At 38.3% G+C, this 17,778-nt stretch overlaps 1 protein-coding gene and 1 non-coding gene across 2 annotated transcripts in view; one reads left to right on the forward strand and one right to left on the reverse strand.

Annotated features, from left to right (window-relative positions):
* slco5a1b (solute carrier organic anion transporter family member 5A1b) overlaps positions 1-8,085 on the forward strand; it is a 229,706-nt gene extending 221,621 nt beyond the window's left edge. Inside the window, exons 22-23 of the mRNA XM_087831471.1 lie at positions 2,740-2,813; positions 5,366-8,085. Coding sequence (XP_087687597.1) covers positions 2,740-2,813; positions 5,366-5,437 — 146 coding nt within the window. The 3' untranslated portion in view covers positions 5,438-8,085. The remainder of the gene's footprint in view (positions 1-2,739; positions 2,814-5,365) is intronic.
* An 8,966-nt stretch (positions 8,086-17,051) lies between these two features.
* On the reverse strand, positions 17,052-17,143 carry trnar-ucu (transfer RNA arginine (anticodon UCU)). Its single transcript is given in 2 exon segments — positions 17,052-17,087; positions 17,107-17,143. It is a non-coding gene; the product is annotated as a tRNA-Arg (tRNA).
* Between the last annotated feature and the right edge of the window lie 635 nt (positions 17,144-17,778).

Genomic DNA, 17,778 nt, shown 5'->3' on the forward strand with positions numbered 1-17,778 from the left:
AGCCCTCGGCTTTGGGGTTTTCGTGGCCTCCTCAAGGGCTGCGTGTCTTTCTTTCTTTTTCTTTTTTTTTCCAGGCTTTCTCTCCTCCTTCTCCTCATCTATAGCACACCCCCCTCTATCCTCCTAAGTCCTACTCCTCGACCTCCACCCCAAAGCGGTCTTACAGAAGAGGGAATCTCAAAATGAGGCAGAGGTTTTTATACTAGTCCCGCTTTTTTCATGCTTCCACCATCTCCTTCAAGGGAAAGCCCGAATTAGGCATTTTTTCTTAATACCGTCCATTTTGAGTTTATCAGAATCTGCACAATAGCCCTTGGTTTGTTAAGTCCTTCCTCTCAAAAAAGAAAAACTAAAGCAGTGAGTAGTCTGCTGCAGCTTTTCTGGCTAGAAGGGAGTCTATTGTGTTGTGAAAAGGGGGGAAAAAAGCTCACAAAACCTGTGAAACAGAAAGAGAAAATGGTGTGAATGAGCGGTTCTCCCACCATTCATTTTCCTCTTCATGCAGGCAAGAAAAAGGAGTGTTATTATGTGTCACAACAAGAAAAAAGTAATTCTTGCGCTTTTTGTTTCCTCAGAATTTGGATAGAGGAGGAGAAGGTGGGGGAGAGAAACGGAAGGACAGAAAACAAATTAAATGTTTTTTCTGTCTTTTGTTCTTTCTGAATTTAATTGTTGCTCCCACCTCTCTCTCTCTTGTCCCTTTTCTCTCCCAGAACAATTTCTCTATTTCTGCGACATGTCTTCCTCCCCCCCTTAACATCTATTTTTCCCTCTGACTTTATGAATCATCTCTTGTGTTTTATGTCTCTTTGCTTCTTTTCTCAAATAATGCGTGGGTACCTGCAATTTTTGGTTATGCTCCATTGACATCACAGGGCGGGCGTAAGACCGTTATAAGTACAATGAGTCTTTTAAAAGTAGCTTACACTTCATTTGTTACAGAAATGGTATTTAAAAAGCTACATTAACATATAATAGAGATTTTTCTGGGAAAAAAATATGTTTTAATATCCTTTTGGGTCTTTTTTTTATGCATTAAGTGCATTAAGAGCAATTCCATGAATGTCTTTTGTTATTTGTTAATTCATCAGCAAAAATAATTACAATGCTAGCGTTTTTACAAAGTATTATCTGGCCTTCTGAATGGATTCTTCTTACCTTTGTTTGTTTTCATCCCACATTTTACACAATTTTCATGCCACACAGCAATATTAAGTAAAACTGAGTAGCAGATGGTTCATACAAGCTGAAACTATTAGTAGCAGTACTCAAGTATTTGATATACTGAGGACGATTATTGCATTTAAAGGTAAACGTAACCTTAGTGATGTATTTTGGAAAGACAGAAAAAATAAAAATCATAAATAACGGCAAAAAATGCTCATAGTGACGATAAAAAAGAAATTCTAGAAACTTCATATAATGCAGTTTGAGGACAATAAGTGCGCCTGCAGCAGCTGCTCGGCCATGGAAACCCATCCCATTGAAACTCTGCAAAGCACTGGCAACTTTAATGCATCAACTTGATGTTGTCTGTCACTTTAATAGTAGCAGTCACTGTAGTAAAAATTAGTTGTTTGTGCAACATTTTGGAGGGAGAAAGTGCACAAACTGACGTGTTGCACCGGTAGATTGCTGTTACCCTTGGATTGCTCTTTAAAACAACCAGTTTTTTTCACAAACATTTGTATGGCTTGATTTTGTTCACCTGTGGCAGTGGGACTGAAAACACCTGAACTGAAGGATTAAAAGTTGTGACCCCATAGTTTTGTCCATTTCCACACTGAGAAATGGAAGCAAACCATTTTTTAAATAAAGTCTTGTTAATTGTAATATTGTATTATGTATTGATCCAATCAATTCCAAGTAGCTGGTCTAAATAGTGCTTAACTAAAAACACTATTAAGACAAATTTAAAAAGAAAACATTCAAACTGTTGTTTTTATTGTTACTTTTCAAAGACGTGAAAGACTTTTGTCTATAAAGGCTCGAATTGGCTTATCAAGGCTTAAGTGCTGAAACTGGAGAAATCCAGTTTTTCAATTATGGTCACATAAGATTATACACATCAGATACGTATATGCCTCCTTGTGTTTGACTCCAAAAGGATTATAATATGTTTGTAATGTATCACAGTATCTGGTAATCTGACCAGCATTTGGCCTGAGGTCACTGAGCTGACTGCAGCCAGCCACACTTTTGTCAGCTGTGGGACATTATCCCAGTCTGGCATACAGACAGACTGACGGGCAATACACACACAGACAAACACACGTCAGCTTTTGGCAGTGAGCTCTGGTGGGCAACCTTCATGAAAGGCTAAGAACAACCAAAGACTAACAAGGAGCTTTCAGATTGACTCAGGTTTCTTTAGAAAATGTAGCAAACATGTGTTCCTGTGATTTCCCTCACAAAGTCCTCTGCACCAGCTCCTTTGGCCTCTTCATCTTTTTTTCATTTCAACTAAAGACCATCACTGTTTTCTAGAGTCAGAGTGTGTGTGTGTGTTTGTGCTAAGAGGATGAATGTAATCGCCTTTGCTGTTCTAATGGGAGTTGGTTTAAAAGACCAGATTGAGTGATGTTAGCTGGATTATCTTGGTGGTGCCTTGAACACAATCCAACATCATTTTGTGTGTGTGTGTGTGTGTGTGTGTGTGTGTGTGTGTGTGTGTGTGTGTGTGTGTGTGTGTGTGTGTGTGTGTGTGTGTGTGTGTGTGTGTGTGTGTGTGCATGGCAGGTGCCAAGGAGATTGATATTGCAGCGACTCTGGAGCACCTGCGGGACCAGAGGCCAGGAATGGTTCAGACTAAGGTAACACACACCTGAATCCTGTTTGTTTGTGCAGATTTTGTTTGATTTGTGGAACAGTGTGAACAGATAATAATAATAATAATAATAAAGGATTGCATTTATATAGAGCTTTTTGGGACCCCTCAAAGCTCTTTACAATGCCACTATTCATTCACACACACATTCACACACTGGTGGAGGCAGCTACAGTTGTACCCACAGCTGCCCTGGGCAGACTGACAGAGGCGAGGCTGCCATATCGCGCCATCGGGCCCTCTGGCCAACACCAGTAGGCGGTAGGTGAAGTGTCTTGCCCAAGGACACAACGACCGAGACTGTCTGAGCCGGGGTTCGAACCGGCAACCTTCTGATTACAAGACGAATACCCAAATCTTGAGCCATGATCGCCCAACATGACTTTTTTTGTTTTTACATTTAAAAATCCTGCTTAAAGTAATTTCACAAACTTCAACAAATCCTCAAATATAAATAAAAGTGCAGGTCCTTGAAGGAGAAAGGACCTTCGCCAACATTTATCAAGGAACAAGATGTATATGAGCAGAAAAAAAATATTTATTAGATTTAAAATGTATGGTAGTGACTGCACACTAGTGCATGAACAGCACTTCTCACACAGTGCATCATCAGGAACATTAAAGTATCAAAAAAACATTTAAAGCTTTTCTCAGATTTGTCTGTATTGTTTTGCTTTTGTAACAGCAGTCAAATTACATAGTTGTGATAGCTATGGATGGATCTCGCTTCAGCTACATTGGAATGAGTCAGACACTATAATATTTTGCTTGGTTCATCAATGAAAGATGTTCACCATGAACCTATGCAACACACTTTGAACGGTGTGTTCCTTTTATGGTTATTTGTACTGTTTGTAATGAAAAGTAAACAAACCTTTTATACATGTAGTATTTTATATACAAGTATATAGTATTTTCTGTTACTTAATCAAACCTAAACCTAACAAGAATGAATGAGAGAAGAAAAAGGAAATATTTAGTAAGATCAAAAAAATAATGATCCCACATGACACAGAAAACCCAGTGACTTAGATCTGCTCCACTGTGTGACCCATCAAGATGCTAATCTACAACATGAGCAGCTCCACTATCCTGCATGTTGGAAATCGAAACCAAAGGAGGATTAAAATGTGACGCCAAGAAGTCCTAAGTATCCGAGAATGACAGTGAGAATGTTTTGCATATACAGGCTGATTTGCAGTAATTGCATTTACGGTTGCTACTGTGGAAGGCTACTTTTTCCCCATCAGCATAAAATGTAAGTAAGGTCATTCTCAGCTTCTCTATCAAAAAAACGAACAATCCATCTGTGCTGTCACATGAATTTGGGTAGAAAGGTTACACGAAGGATTGCCATGGTAAACTCAAAATGTCAACTTGACATTCTTAGATCGCCTTAATGCCCCAGAACTGTCTTTCTAACAATCGATCACACTCCCATCAAAACTTCACTTTGTCTAAAAGTCTTTGCTGAGATGATAATCTCTATGCGCTATTGTGAGAGAGACTAGATTTGAGAGTTTTGGGGACCGGCTCCACTGCTTCAGCTGAGATGAATCGATTTCTGAAAGGGATTATGGGAAAATCAGGTCAAATCACAGAGGAATATGTATAGAGTTCAAATAGGTGCTGATAACCTGTCCCAGGTTGTCCTAATCAGAACTTCTAGTGGAGGCTTTCTGGTTATATGAAGTGAATGATTGAGAATAATAATTTGCAAAAAAGGTGGTTTTATTCCATTTTGGTTAAGTGTTCAGGGAATAAAGGGAATAAAGTTTTGTAAGTATTTTTTGGGGGGAAAAAGTCCTCAAACAAATTATTAAAAAGACTCATATTCTAAATTACATTTGTTCACTGCCTCAGAGACCTACAACCAAGTATATCGTCATCACACTGTACACTGAATGACTCCGGCTGGTCTGGAAACAATTACTGGCTGATCTGTGAACTTAATTAGAAAGGAAACCCAGGATGTGTGTAAAACATCCATGGTATTGATCCAGGTTTTATTAAAGCATGTATCCTGACTGAACTGCTGTCACAGCACTCTCCCTGCACTCCTCACACATTGATTCCCTTTGTGGTCAGGAGACCCAGCCTCAGCACTCTGATTTCATTTCTGAATTTGATCTGCTGTTTGTGCCTTTAATCTACTTTTTACTGTGAGGATAAAGTACTCATAGGTCAGCCGTGTAAGAGTATAAATAAGTGTTTCAAAACAACATAACAGTTCTATAACATAAGACAAGCATGGCCATCTAAACTTCACGGCCATGAAGCTCGAGTCTGCCTTTGCCACAAAGCCAGTGGGATTTTTTTCACGGGCTTTTCTATGATCACAGACAAAAAGGTCTGTGGGAAATAAAAGTTGGGTACTTTTGTTCAGCATCATAATCTCCGCAAACTGATGCAATATTAAGGATTTTTGAAGGGTAAATGCAAAGTAGCATGTATCGCTTAAATCAAACACTTAGTAATCTTTTTTGTTCTTGCATGTATAAACTTTTAACTTTCTTTCTCTTTTTTGTCTGTCTGCAGGATCAGTTTGAGTTCGCATTGACAGCCGTTGCTGAGGAGGTGAATGCCATCCTGAAAGCTCTTCCACAGTAGAAAACAACACCTCCTCTACTCCTCATCCCAAGGATCTTCTCCTATATTGTTTCCTATTTTGTCTTTCTCCCGTCTCCTAAATTTTTTACCCTGTTATTTATGTTCTTTCCCCTCTCGTGCTTCTCATCTGTCATTTCCGTCTCTTGTTTCTCCTCCTTCTGACACTTCACTTAATCTGTGTTTTCCTGTCTGCCTTTCTTCTTTTTCTTCACTCCTTCTTCATTTTACTCCTCTCTCCATTGTCTTCTACTTTCATTTTGTTTGCTACTCCCATGCCCTTTTCATGTCTAATATTTACCCATGTTTTTACCATTTATCGCTTCTATTATTTCCTGCAGTCAAATTTCCTATTTCTCACCCTATCTTGTCATCAGTTGTTTTTTCTCATCTTTTATCCCATTTTCTCATTTCCGCATGTCTCGTCTTTCCTCCTTGTGACCCCTCTCCCTTCCATGTGCAGCCGTTCCTTGCACTTCTTAACATCTCCCATTCGATCTCAGTCAACGTTGTGCCAGGAAACCATTGAAACTATCCTGTAAATAGACAGACCTTCCTTCTGCCTGTTTTCCAAAGTAACATTTTGCCGCATTTAAACGCCTTTTAATCGATTTTTCAAATTCATCTGTATTCTGTTAAGTGTCTAATTATCATAATTTTTGTTTATAGACGAACATTGATCTCACTGGCATCAGCTGGCAATGATCAAAATAAGATGGCTCAAAATGTAATCGTATATCTGATTCTGATTGTTCAATGTGGCCAGTTGCCAAACCTGAGAGTTTTACTGAATTGATGCCACTGATTGGTCTCTGAGTGGGTGCATTTGTGACGCAGATCATCACATATTGTGTCTGATATTTAATGCCATGCTTTATGATATGTTTTGATGCAGTATGCTAGTGTGTCACAGTATGCTGTAACTCATCAGCATGTAGCGTTGGTCAGTACGGTAGATATTAGGCAAAACACGAGTGATTCCATCTCCCACGAAGCCTTGCTTTTGTAAAAGTAAGCGGGGAAACCCAAAAATTAACACATTATCGGTAACTGTCTTAGTTGAACAAAAAAACGTGCTAATACTGGAAATACAAATGATTTTGCTTCATCTTTGTTGAAGCAATTTTGTGTTTCTTCTACCTGAATTGTTCTTTCTTGTGGAAAAACAATGTTGTGGCTTGTCAGTGAAGTTACACTCATGTCTGCCTTAACAAAAAAAATTAAACATTCAGTAGATGGACTGGTAAAAGCCACGAGGATAAGGAGTAATGCTTCATTTTAAAATGGCCTCATTCTAGTGGATTAACCTGCGGATTAAAGATTAGCTGTGCCTGTGCTAAATGAAAACCGCTGCGATAAACATTGAAGAACATTCGGCCGGAGCAGGAAGTTTCTGTTCGGCCAAAAGTTTGTGAGAGTCCTCTCACAAGTACCTACTTCAAATAACTATAAGTTCAAAATGCTGGAGTGGAGTCATTTTAAATGGTAATGTTTCTGACAAGTATTGTCATGCCAAAAGGAATAGCTCTGCTTCTGAATAGTAGGTTCTTAATGTAGCATTAATGGATGATTTGTACATGTACAGTAGTGAAATCTGTATTGCAATGGAAATTAGTTTGCAGTGACACGCCTCAGCTGGTTTTCCCAACACCATTCTTAAAATTAACATGTTTTATGTACTGCTGTAAATAAAAAGAGCACAGTCAGCATTAACCCTTGTTTTTTTTATGTTTTAGCCCATGTATGTAGGTTTATTTCAGTATCACGCCTCTCAAGAAAAGGCCCCACCACCAGTTACAGACAAGTTCAGAGATCATTATTTTTGCTGGCTTCTGAACAGAATGTCCTGGGATTGTCAGCTCATTTTCAGGTTTAGCTAGACAAAAGCCACTACTAAATAGCCTGAAGTTAAGACACTGATTATTAAAGATGGCTTTGGGAAACCAGCTCGTGCAAAATCAATCGGTTGACAGTTTGAAATGTTTCATTCAGTTAATTCTACTAATTCTGTTTATAAATCACAGATGACATGAATTGCATACACTATGCTGCTAATGCATGACTATTCAACAAATGTGTGCTGTAATGTTCTCCTTGCCTCAAAATGACCTTTACAAACCTCTGCTGATGTATCTATTAACTTTGTGTTAGACTCTTTATTAAACAAGATGCTCCAAGGACCTTAAAGTACAAAAGCCAAGGATTATCTTCTCTAAACTGTGCAGATCATAGTTAAAGCGGGCTGAAACGGGTGCAGTAACAATATGATGTAACACTGCAGCAAGCTGGTCTACATTTTTCCATCACAAAATTGAAACGTGCTACGAGAAATGCTGCTTTTAATAATGTGTTCAATGTGAAATGAGATTCTGTTTCTCTCCCTTTTTTAGGATACTGTCAGGTATATTATAAAAATGTGGAATTAAGTGAACTGGCATTCACTTTAAATGATCTTATTCTACTATATTTGAATCAAGCTTATTCTTTCTTCTTTCTTTCTCACTCACCATCAAGTATGAATAGATGGCTGGTCTGTTGCATTAAAACTGTACATAAACCCCAAAACACAACAGAAGATATTTTGTTCTATTGGTGTAAACAACTTGTGAATAAAGTCTAGTTGTCGATGCAGTATTGTAATGCAATCCCGACTTGTGACTGTGGTCTCTTTTTATCCTTTTTCTGACATAATTATACACAATAACTTTTACCATCAGGGTGAGCAGTAAAACGTGTTTTATAGAGCTGCTAACACCAGCTGCATTTTAAATCAGGTACCTTAGTGAGTGTGCACACAAAGTGATGTCCTGCAGTGGATGGCGTTCAAGGTTGACATTCAGCATTTACATTTTTTTTTCTCCTCAGGTGAGATATTTGAGCAACACTAACACCTAATATATGAGAAGGTGCAATGAAAACGTTTTTGCAGTGGGTTTATATTGCTTGACGCTGCGCAAAAAGAAAAACATATTTCTGCAAAAAGGTATGAAAAAGTTCATGTGAAGTGTGGTATTTTGTCCATCACTTGATTATTATTATCAGTAAAAGTAGTTGTTGTAATAGCAGCAGCATTATAGTGACCACAGAATCAAGGAGTTAGCTTGGACGTTAGGTAGCCAAGCTAGCTAACATTCAGCTAGTTTGGCTAGCAAATTAAAGTTGTAATTAGCCATATTATTAAAAAGCTGCTAACTTTGGTTTGAATGAAAAAGGGAAATTAAAGGCAAAACTGACCTGTCATTCAAAGTTCACAAATGGTTTAACTTTTAAAACTATTGTGCTCAGCTACACATTTCTCGCTAAACTTGACCTAGCGTTTCTGGCACAGTTAGCCAACGAGTGAAAATGAATGAAATGTATGCATTTGAGACCTGATCTCCAGTTTTCTGGTTAAAAGGGAGGCTTTTATTTAGAACCCAGTAACACCAAGTGTATCTTTTTTTAACTCCAACTCCCATTTGTTTATTTAAGGTAAACTGTGAGCAATAAACTGCCAAAAAAAATGCCAGATATAACAAAGATTATACAAAATTACACTCACATATGCAAAATTATATCTAAATTTAAAATCTAAATGTTCTGGTCATTATTTCTGGGTTCAGGGTTTATAGGGTTAACATAGATTTTTGTCACACTCTTAAATAAATATAATATAATGACATTTTTTTGGGAGACGTGTATGCAAACTGTGCACTCTTTAATCAAAAGTTAAGCTACAAAAGCAAATATTTGATCTGTCATGACCTTTAAAAGATCCCAGTGTAAGCACCTGTTTTTTCCACTTGATCAAGGGAGCGATTTAAAATCACCCTTTATCATCTGATTCAACGCATGCCTGCAGTTAACTGTTTCTTTCTTAGCACTGTGGAAGAACCGCTGTCATTCCTTCAAACATAAGTTTTTTGTCCAGCTGTTTTTAAACCTCATCTCCTTCATGTTGACAATCTCTCGTTACAAAGACACTTTAACGCCAAAATGAATCGAATTTTTCATTCAGAGTCATCGTCATTTTGCATTGTTATTCATCCAGCATCTCCTTATAAGAAGCTGGGTGGATGATCAGCTTTTTGAGTGCTTATTCAGGTGAAACAGCAGCTTGCTATTGATTGTGGGGGGAAAACGTTCTCAGTACATAAGCTTGTGTTGCTTTCTTGCAGTGTTGACTTAGAGAGTAGGAAGTAGGGAAATCGATTTAGCAAGATGCTGCTTTTCTCTCAATAGTGAGTCATATGAGTAGATTTAGACCGTCTAAGTTTTTCTTTTCATAGATGGCAACCTCTACTGTAGACACCTTGGGGTTTGAATACATGCGCACACATTTTAGTCCCTGAGATTTGGTTTGCCTGATAGTAGCTACAAACGGCCTGTTTACGCATAGTATTAGCATGTATTTTGAATCAACATTAACACGAGAACAGCTCTAAGTATATTTGTTCACACAGGGAATTAGAAATGTTTCTCCGCATGTGTCCTGGGTGACCACCAATGTTCCCTCTAATTTTTCATGTGTCTGAGCGAACACACAGACTCCCTGAGCAGTTCCTTGGACCACTGTGAGCAACAGCAGACGTGTGCACTGTGGTCACGCCAGCATCGAATCGATCCAAGTTACATGGTTTATTAAAATAATCAAATTACAGCATTTACATTTATGTTAGACTACTTTTAATTAACTGCTTTAGCCCACTTATAATGAAAATTTAAAAACATCTTGTTCATGACCTGTGTAGTTTGTTAACACTATTGGAAGTAAAAATAACTTGAACTCCAATTTTGAAAACACAACTTTCTTTCTTCTTCTTCTTCTTCTTTTTTTATAAAGCTATGACTTGTATTATGAATATGAGTCTGTGGTCTGGGAGAGAGTCCTGTAACTCCGTCTGCAAAGTACAGTAAATAATGACCAATGTTGGGCAATTAATTATATAGTTCTACAAAAAAAGTAACTGAGTTGTGCAAACAACAAAGTTTTTTGCAGCAACTATTTACAGAACAACAAATTGGTGTTCTGCATCAAATTTGATGCCACACAAATTATTTGTGCCACTCCAAAAAATAATTTTTGTCCACTATGAGATAAAGGAGAACAACAGCCTGATACCTGCAGACCTGACAACAGGAGATTTATCACTCCTGTAACACCTGTAACATTCAGTAGTCGCCTCATTGTTCTGACACACACAACAAAACTATTGACTACACTACACACTAACTACACAAGATTTGCACTAAATGTCGCAAATCTCTCACATCTCAAAACACCGCCGTCACTCCTAAAACTTCCCCCCTTCTTAAACAACTAAATGCCTTGTTGCCATATAATTTTTTGATTAGTTGACATGGTACATTTTTCCACCAATAGGAAAGGGTGGGGTTTTTGTGTTGTTTTTGCTCACAGGCTTTCGGGCGTTTTCCTTGTAAAACGCCGTTTTTACTGTTCCTTCCCACAGTAAATATAAACAACAATAATATTCAGGAAGAAAACCAAACATTGCAGATATTTTTATTATAACTCTGGTTTTACGTGGCCGATCAACACAATTTAAAATCTGGTATAAAGTCCACACTTTTTCTGTCAATGGTTCCGTCTGTCCTGCTCACATCTCCTCCACATCAGCCACGGCGCTTTGCTAGCTAAAACACCGGTGTCGGCACATAAGGACGCTGTCAAAGCCTGTCACCGACGTTGATTAGCTGCGTATATACGAATGTGAATCACATTATTGGCTGGACTATGGGATAAGGTGACATCGTTCTAATCCCAGCCAGTCACTTACTGACTAACACTGCAAAACAGAATTGTTAAAGTTTTAATTTTAAAAAAAATTGTGCGCAACGCAGATTTTCTGTGTGCAGAGAGTGCCAGCAGTGCACAATTGCGCACGCGCGCAGCTTAGAGGGAACATTGATGACCACAATAGATCAGTGACAGGTGTATTCAAGGTAGAGATGGGAGTAGATCAGGAATCAGCTCTGAGCCCCTTCCTGTTTGCACTGGTGACAGAGTGGAGTGGGTGGAGACATAAAGCATATGAGGAAAGGCTGAGATGATCTGGACAAACACAGAGGATGCTGGAGGAAGATCAGAGAGATTTGTAGATATAATGGAGGAGGACATGTGAGAATGTTGGCATGGATGCCAGGGATATAGTGAGATGATATGGTGACCCCTAAAGGAAGCAACTGAATGGAGAAAATCATCTCTGTTGTCCAAAAGTAATAAAAAGTGTTGTTGCTGTTAAATAAAAGGTTAGGAAAGAACGTCCCTCACTTGTTTGCCTGAAGCCCAAGATCGTTGACCCACTCATAATGTGGACATTTTAAAGTTTTATATGGGTAAAAGAACTAGTGATTAAGATGAATTAATTATTATTTTATTTAATTATTTAATTATTTACTTCTGCTTCTTACACAAAGGGTGTCAGCTAAACTTGCATCTTAATTGTGGTCCAAGACATCTTTTGAAAAAAGAAGTACAGCTTCAGCATGTCAGGTTTATATCACAAGCCTTAAGGCTTCATTCAAATTTACTATTAAGATTTGATTTCTTTGACTTTTGTTCATAAATCTAAACTGATCTCAATCCTGAACACCAAGTAACACCAAGTGTATCTTATGTGATAAATAAGGGCTATTGTTGTAATAAGAATTAAAGGTTATTACCCTAATTCAGAGTATGTAATAGAACACACAGTTTAATGAATAATGCCATAATTATCCTGAGACCTCCATTCATGTACTGCCAGCTCTATAGATCCAAAAGAAACCCCAGTTGGGTTGACTGGTGATTATGAATTCACTATACGTGTTAATGTCAGAGAACGACTACTTGTCTGTCTGTGACAAACTGGCAACCTCTCAGTCGATATCATCAGAGTTAGACTCCCGCTCCTCACAACCAGTCAGATAAGCAGATAAGAAAACTGATAATGGAGGGACTTGATGTGAGATAGATGAGCCAGTTATTGTCTCCATCATACAGCACATGCTTGTTGTGCTGTAGCATTGCTTATGATGGTTTGGTTTATGGCATTTTTCATCATTTGTCCTGTCAGTTCAAATCCACTGTGTCTCCACCTTTATGCATCGCCTTCATTGCATTTTGAAAAGTCAGTTTTGCTTAGGAATGAGTGAGTGAAATCATCCAGAGGTACTGTGTGTCCGTGGCACAGTAAGAGCTGTTCGAATTCTCCAAATACAAAGGAAAGATACTTCATTGGTTCCTGCATTACCACACGGGATACACTGAACCGTCCTTTATGAAAAGGAAAGGAGATAGTACACAGTTCAAATCAACACACATCCTGACCAGTCACAGAAGCAACCAGTGTTGCAGAGTGTCTATATAAACTACTCCATCTTGTGCCATTTTCTTCCCTCTATGCAGATGTGTTTAAAAGCTTAGTTTGTTAAAGACACCGGCACTTCAAGACCCCTGCTTTTGGCTGCCACCCAGGCTGCATAGTATCCAACCCATGGGCCTACATGGCATTGGAGGTTATTTCTTCCTGCTACCCAGCAAGGTTCTCAAACTGTGAATTGTGAATTATTGAGAGATTTTTTTCTTAGTCTGTCCCCTCACCTGGAACTGATTTACCCTTGGAGACTATACCAGTGGCTATTTCCCAGGATCAGAGGGATGCTAACCCCTCCTCTGTAATTAGGTAGCAATTTTTCAACAAGGAAGAATCAAAAACCCTTTAAACCATCATTTTTTCAGTTAGACTTATGGCCATGCAATCTGGTTAATCGTGAATGGTGGCTGGACCTCAGCCTCCTGGATGGTGCTAAGAGCAAAGCCGCTGCTTCATTGTGATGCTCCAGGAGTCAACTGAGGTGGTTCAGGCGTCTAATCAGGATGCTTCTTGCGTGCATCTCTTTGGAGGTTTTCCAAGCACATCCAGCTGGGAGGAGATCACTGGGCAGACCCAGAACTTGCTGGAGACATTATATATATCTCATCAAGCTGGGAATGCCCTAGGATGCCCAAGAGGAACTAGAATGTGGGATCAGGAAGGATGTCTGGAATACTGTGAATTACTGCTTTGTCCATCATCATGCAGTCTGATTTTGGGTGGGGAAAAAATGGATAAATGGATGGATTGGCAATAAATATTATTCTATTTTATATTAAAAAATGTTTTGTAAATTGTTTTATAATTTAGAAAATATAATTAGTTATATCAAGATGAAAGTAAATCAGTTTGCATTGATAATGTTGCTATACTGAATGTTGCTGTTTTGCTAGTCTGCATAACTCTGCATAACACAGTCTGTTCTTTACAGATGTCTGGTTTGATCTGACCGTGTCTTGAACAGCATTAAATACTAAAAAAAGGTAAGTTGAAAAAATTCTAGTCTAGTCAAAAGTTTAGAAGTTGTGCATTTTATTCTACAGTTCTGATTACTTCATTGTTGGAGTTTATACAAAAATAACAAGAAGCCTGAAAAATTCTATTATTAAAAATATATAAACTCTAATTTTAGAGTAGATGATGCATTGGTACTGTAATTAACTAATGCACGTTTCCTTTTTCTGCTGAATTTTGGTCCTTGATGCACAGGAAGTTTAGGAAGCCCTGAAAAGTTGTTGTAAAGTTGTCATTATTTTTTATTACCATCTTGTCAATTGTTGCTACTGCTGTAAAAATTAAGTTTTCAGGACTGAGAAAATGAATGTTTATTTTCCTTTTGTCACATAGGCATATTTGAAATTGTACAATGGGGAATTTAAACAGGTTTTTAGAGGCCTGACAGGTCATGGAACTTATTCAGCAAATAAATTACTGTGGAAACTTTCAATAGAAGTGAAACAGGGACAGAAATATAATTGCCTCGACGGTTTTTCCCCTCAGACTGCAGCATTATACGTTGAGACTCTGAGTAGACCACTTTATTTAACATCGAAACAAGATGCCTGAGCATGCCACTGTGGCTATCAGTTCCCACAACGCCTCAAGTAAAAATGTTGTCATTCATTCTGCTGGTAGCGAATGAGGATCCATGTCTGTGCTCAAAGCGAGCAGTCATGTCGCTATTCAAAATCATCAACCAGATTTGTAAAACCACAGAGTTGGCAGTGACACTGTCAGTCTGTTAATGGGCAACTCTTATTCTTCCTGCAAGAACAACTCAGAACGAGCTTACTCAAGTTCACAAATATTTTGTCCCTGTCTGCACATTAGTCTCTGAGCAGGATGCAGTTGCATATCCTATGTTTACTAATCAATAGGAGATGTTGTGGACAGAATGACTCCTCTCAGCGGTTCACCTCGAATGGCAATCACACACATTTTCGGTGTTTCAACACAGTTTTAACTGGTTTTTCTTTCGTTGGGTTTATTGATGCCACATAAAATAAATCTCAAGCATAAAAACACAGCTGTAAAATTTGCCACCTAGCAGCTGCCCACACTAACAGGCGTCTGCCACTGACTCACTGGGGTTAAGTACCTTTATAAAGGTCACATAACTTTTCTAACTGCCCGTGATGACTTGACCTCTGGGTACTGTGACCAATGTTTCAGGGCTTCCTGTGAGACCAAGATTTAGTGTTCCTGTCATGTACAGGCAAGGCAGGACCAAATTGCCAGGTAGAGACATGGGTAAACTAAGAGAGGCAACTTTATTGCTTTAGGTTATAAACACAAAAAATAAAGAAATGTAAAAACTACAAACTAGGAAGCTTGAAAACTACAAGGAAACTAATGCAAGCAAAACACACAGCTCAAGTGGATGACATGACAGACAACAGAGGGAGACACAGATGGTATTTACACAGGAGGAGATTAGGGCAGAGTGGACACACCTGGATGCACAGCTGAGCAGAATCTGACTGACATGACAGGGGAAGCAAAACTGAACATAACATGCAAGACTGAGAGAGTATCAAAATAAAACAGGAAGTAACACACACACAAATAAATACTGAGACTCAGACTAACACTACTCAAACTACTAAGTTGATAATAGTACTGGGCGTAAACAGACAATGAGACATGACAGACTGGAGAGACTGAAAGGATAACAAAACACAGAGACAAGATTGGGAGAGACTGGATACGAAAGGGGCACTCGCATAATAGAAATAAGACTTATAAACAGCAAACTCAAAGGAACTCAAACACAACATATCCAGGAGCTAGAACATAATTATCTTATATTTTCAAAAGGACAGAGCATTGTTTCACAAATTCAGACTTTAAGAAAATCTAATAAAAAGGTAATATTACTAAGAAGATATCAAAAATCTTTTGCAAGGGTAAAAAAAAGTGTTAATCCATCTTATAAATGTAAAACTTAGTTTGAGTATTTTTTTTATGATTTAAGGAAACTGAATTTCAAGCTGGTCTCATAAAATGTATCCACATGCAGTTTTTTATCCACATGCAGAATAATCCAATAGACTTCAGTCCTTTGCAGTATGTAATGATAAAAGACTACAGGCATGTAACAATGTTAAATGTCTGTCTTTTTGCTTGTGTTTGATTTTGTCCCCTAAAGCCTTGCGTAAAGTGCAATTTAATGCATTAACTTGTCACAAAACTGAACACTTAACAAATTATTTTGTTAGACCACCACTCAATGGCTCATGCTACAGTAACTGTATTAGTAATTACCAAAATATTTTTCATGTTTCTGTAATGGTTCATCCATTAGTATGTGGTCATGCAACACAGAGCACCTGTACAAAAAAGCCCAAAGCCGACTGTACTTCCTCAGGAGGCTGAGGTCTTTCAACATCTGCAGGAAGCTCCTGAGGATGTTTTACCAGTCGGTGGTTGCTGGAGTACTTTTCTATGCTGTGGTGTGCTGGGGGAGCAGCACAGCAAAGAAGGACTCATCCAGGCTGGAAAAACTAATCAGGAAGGCTGGCTCTGTGGTCGGCATGAAGCTGGACACTCTGGTGACAGTGGCAGAGAAAAGGACACTAAAGAAACTGCTGGACATTATGGACAATGCTGGGCATCCTCTGCACACGGCCATAAACAACCAGAAGAGTCTGTTCAGTGACAGGTTGCTTCTCCCAAAGACAAGAACCAACAGACTTAAAAACTCCTTTGTCCCACACGCCATCAAACTGTTTAACTCCTCTCTGGAGGGGAGAGGGAGGGGAAACAGGAGGACAAAGGAGGGGGGAACAACTAAGCTGTAGTGCCTCTCCACTTCACTGTGCAATACCTTTGGTGCAATACTTTTTGTTAATAATCAGCGGTGCAATAGACTTCATACTTGAAATGTGCAATTCACTTGTATTTTTATTTTTATTTTTATTCCTATTTATTCTATTTATCCCCTTTGTATATTTTATCTATATATGTCTTTGTATTTATATATGTGTATATATATATATATATATATATATATATAATATTCTGTAACTCTGTAACTTCTGTCGGTGCTGTGCTTTTTTGGAAACCAAATTTCCCAGAGGAACCCACCCGAGGGATTAATAAAGTTTTATCTTATCTTATCTCTTATCTTATGTGGACGCTCTGTAATCAAAACAGAAAAGGTACAGTAGAAAACAAAGGGAAAAACTGTGAGTAAAAAAGTTGTCTTTTCTTTCCTAATTGTGTTATAGCTAGAACCTGAGGTAGGTCCCTCAATTAAATAGTGACTCTGGTGGGACTCGAACCCACAACCTTTGAATTACATCTGAAGTGAATCACTAGAAGTCCAATGCGCTATCCATTGCGCCACAGAGCCTGTTATATGTTGCATCCCCGAATCATTTTTTGTTGCTCCTTGCATTGGAAATTAAACCTAAATCCTATAACTTATATCCCTGTGCCTTAAAAAAGCAGCTAGCTATAGCCATTGCACTAAAATATGCTAATTTTCTGACCACTATGTGACTAATAGCGAAAGAATATTCACTGGACCGTAATGATACAACAAAGATGAATTTGGTTCCATAAAATTTAATCCTGCACTTTCACAATTAAAATTATTTTATAAATCGTATTAAGTTTGAACAAACATTACTTGTGAGGTTAGAGAAGCATGACCAGACTGCTTTAAACTGAACCCCTGCTGAAGTCATTACCCTGACATTCAGGGTTGGGACAACTTTTACTGATGGAAATCTTAAAAGGTGAATGAGTCCAGGTCAAGTGGTTTACACACAATTTCAGCATGCAGCGCTCCGTGTATTTACTGTGTAGGATTTGTACTATTATCTCAAACAAAGTCAGAGAAAATGATTCAAAATGAAAGAAAAAATAAATGATTCAAAATCACTCTGATCTTTCTTCATTATTGCTTCACCCAATTGGATAATAAATGCGCCACCATGTCCCATCTCTTTTACCCAGTTCACTCGTTGTGAGGACACTTCTGGC

This window comes from Neolamprologus brichardi, chromosome 18, assembly GCF_056152115.1.
Source record: "Neolamprologus brichardi isolate AB-2024 chromosome 18, ASM5615211v1, whole genome shotgun sequence".
NCBI lineage: Eukaryota > Metazoa > Chordata > Actinopteri > Cichliformes > Cichlidae > Neolamprologus > Neolamprologus brichardi.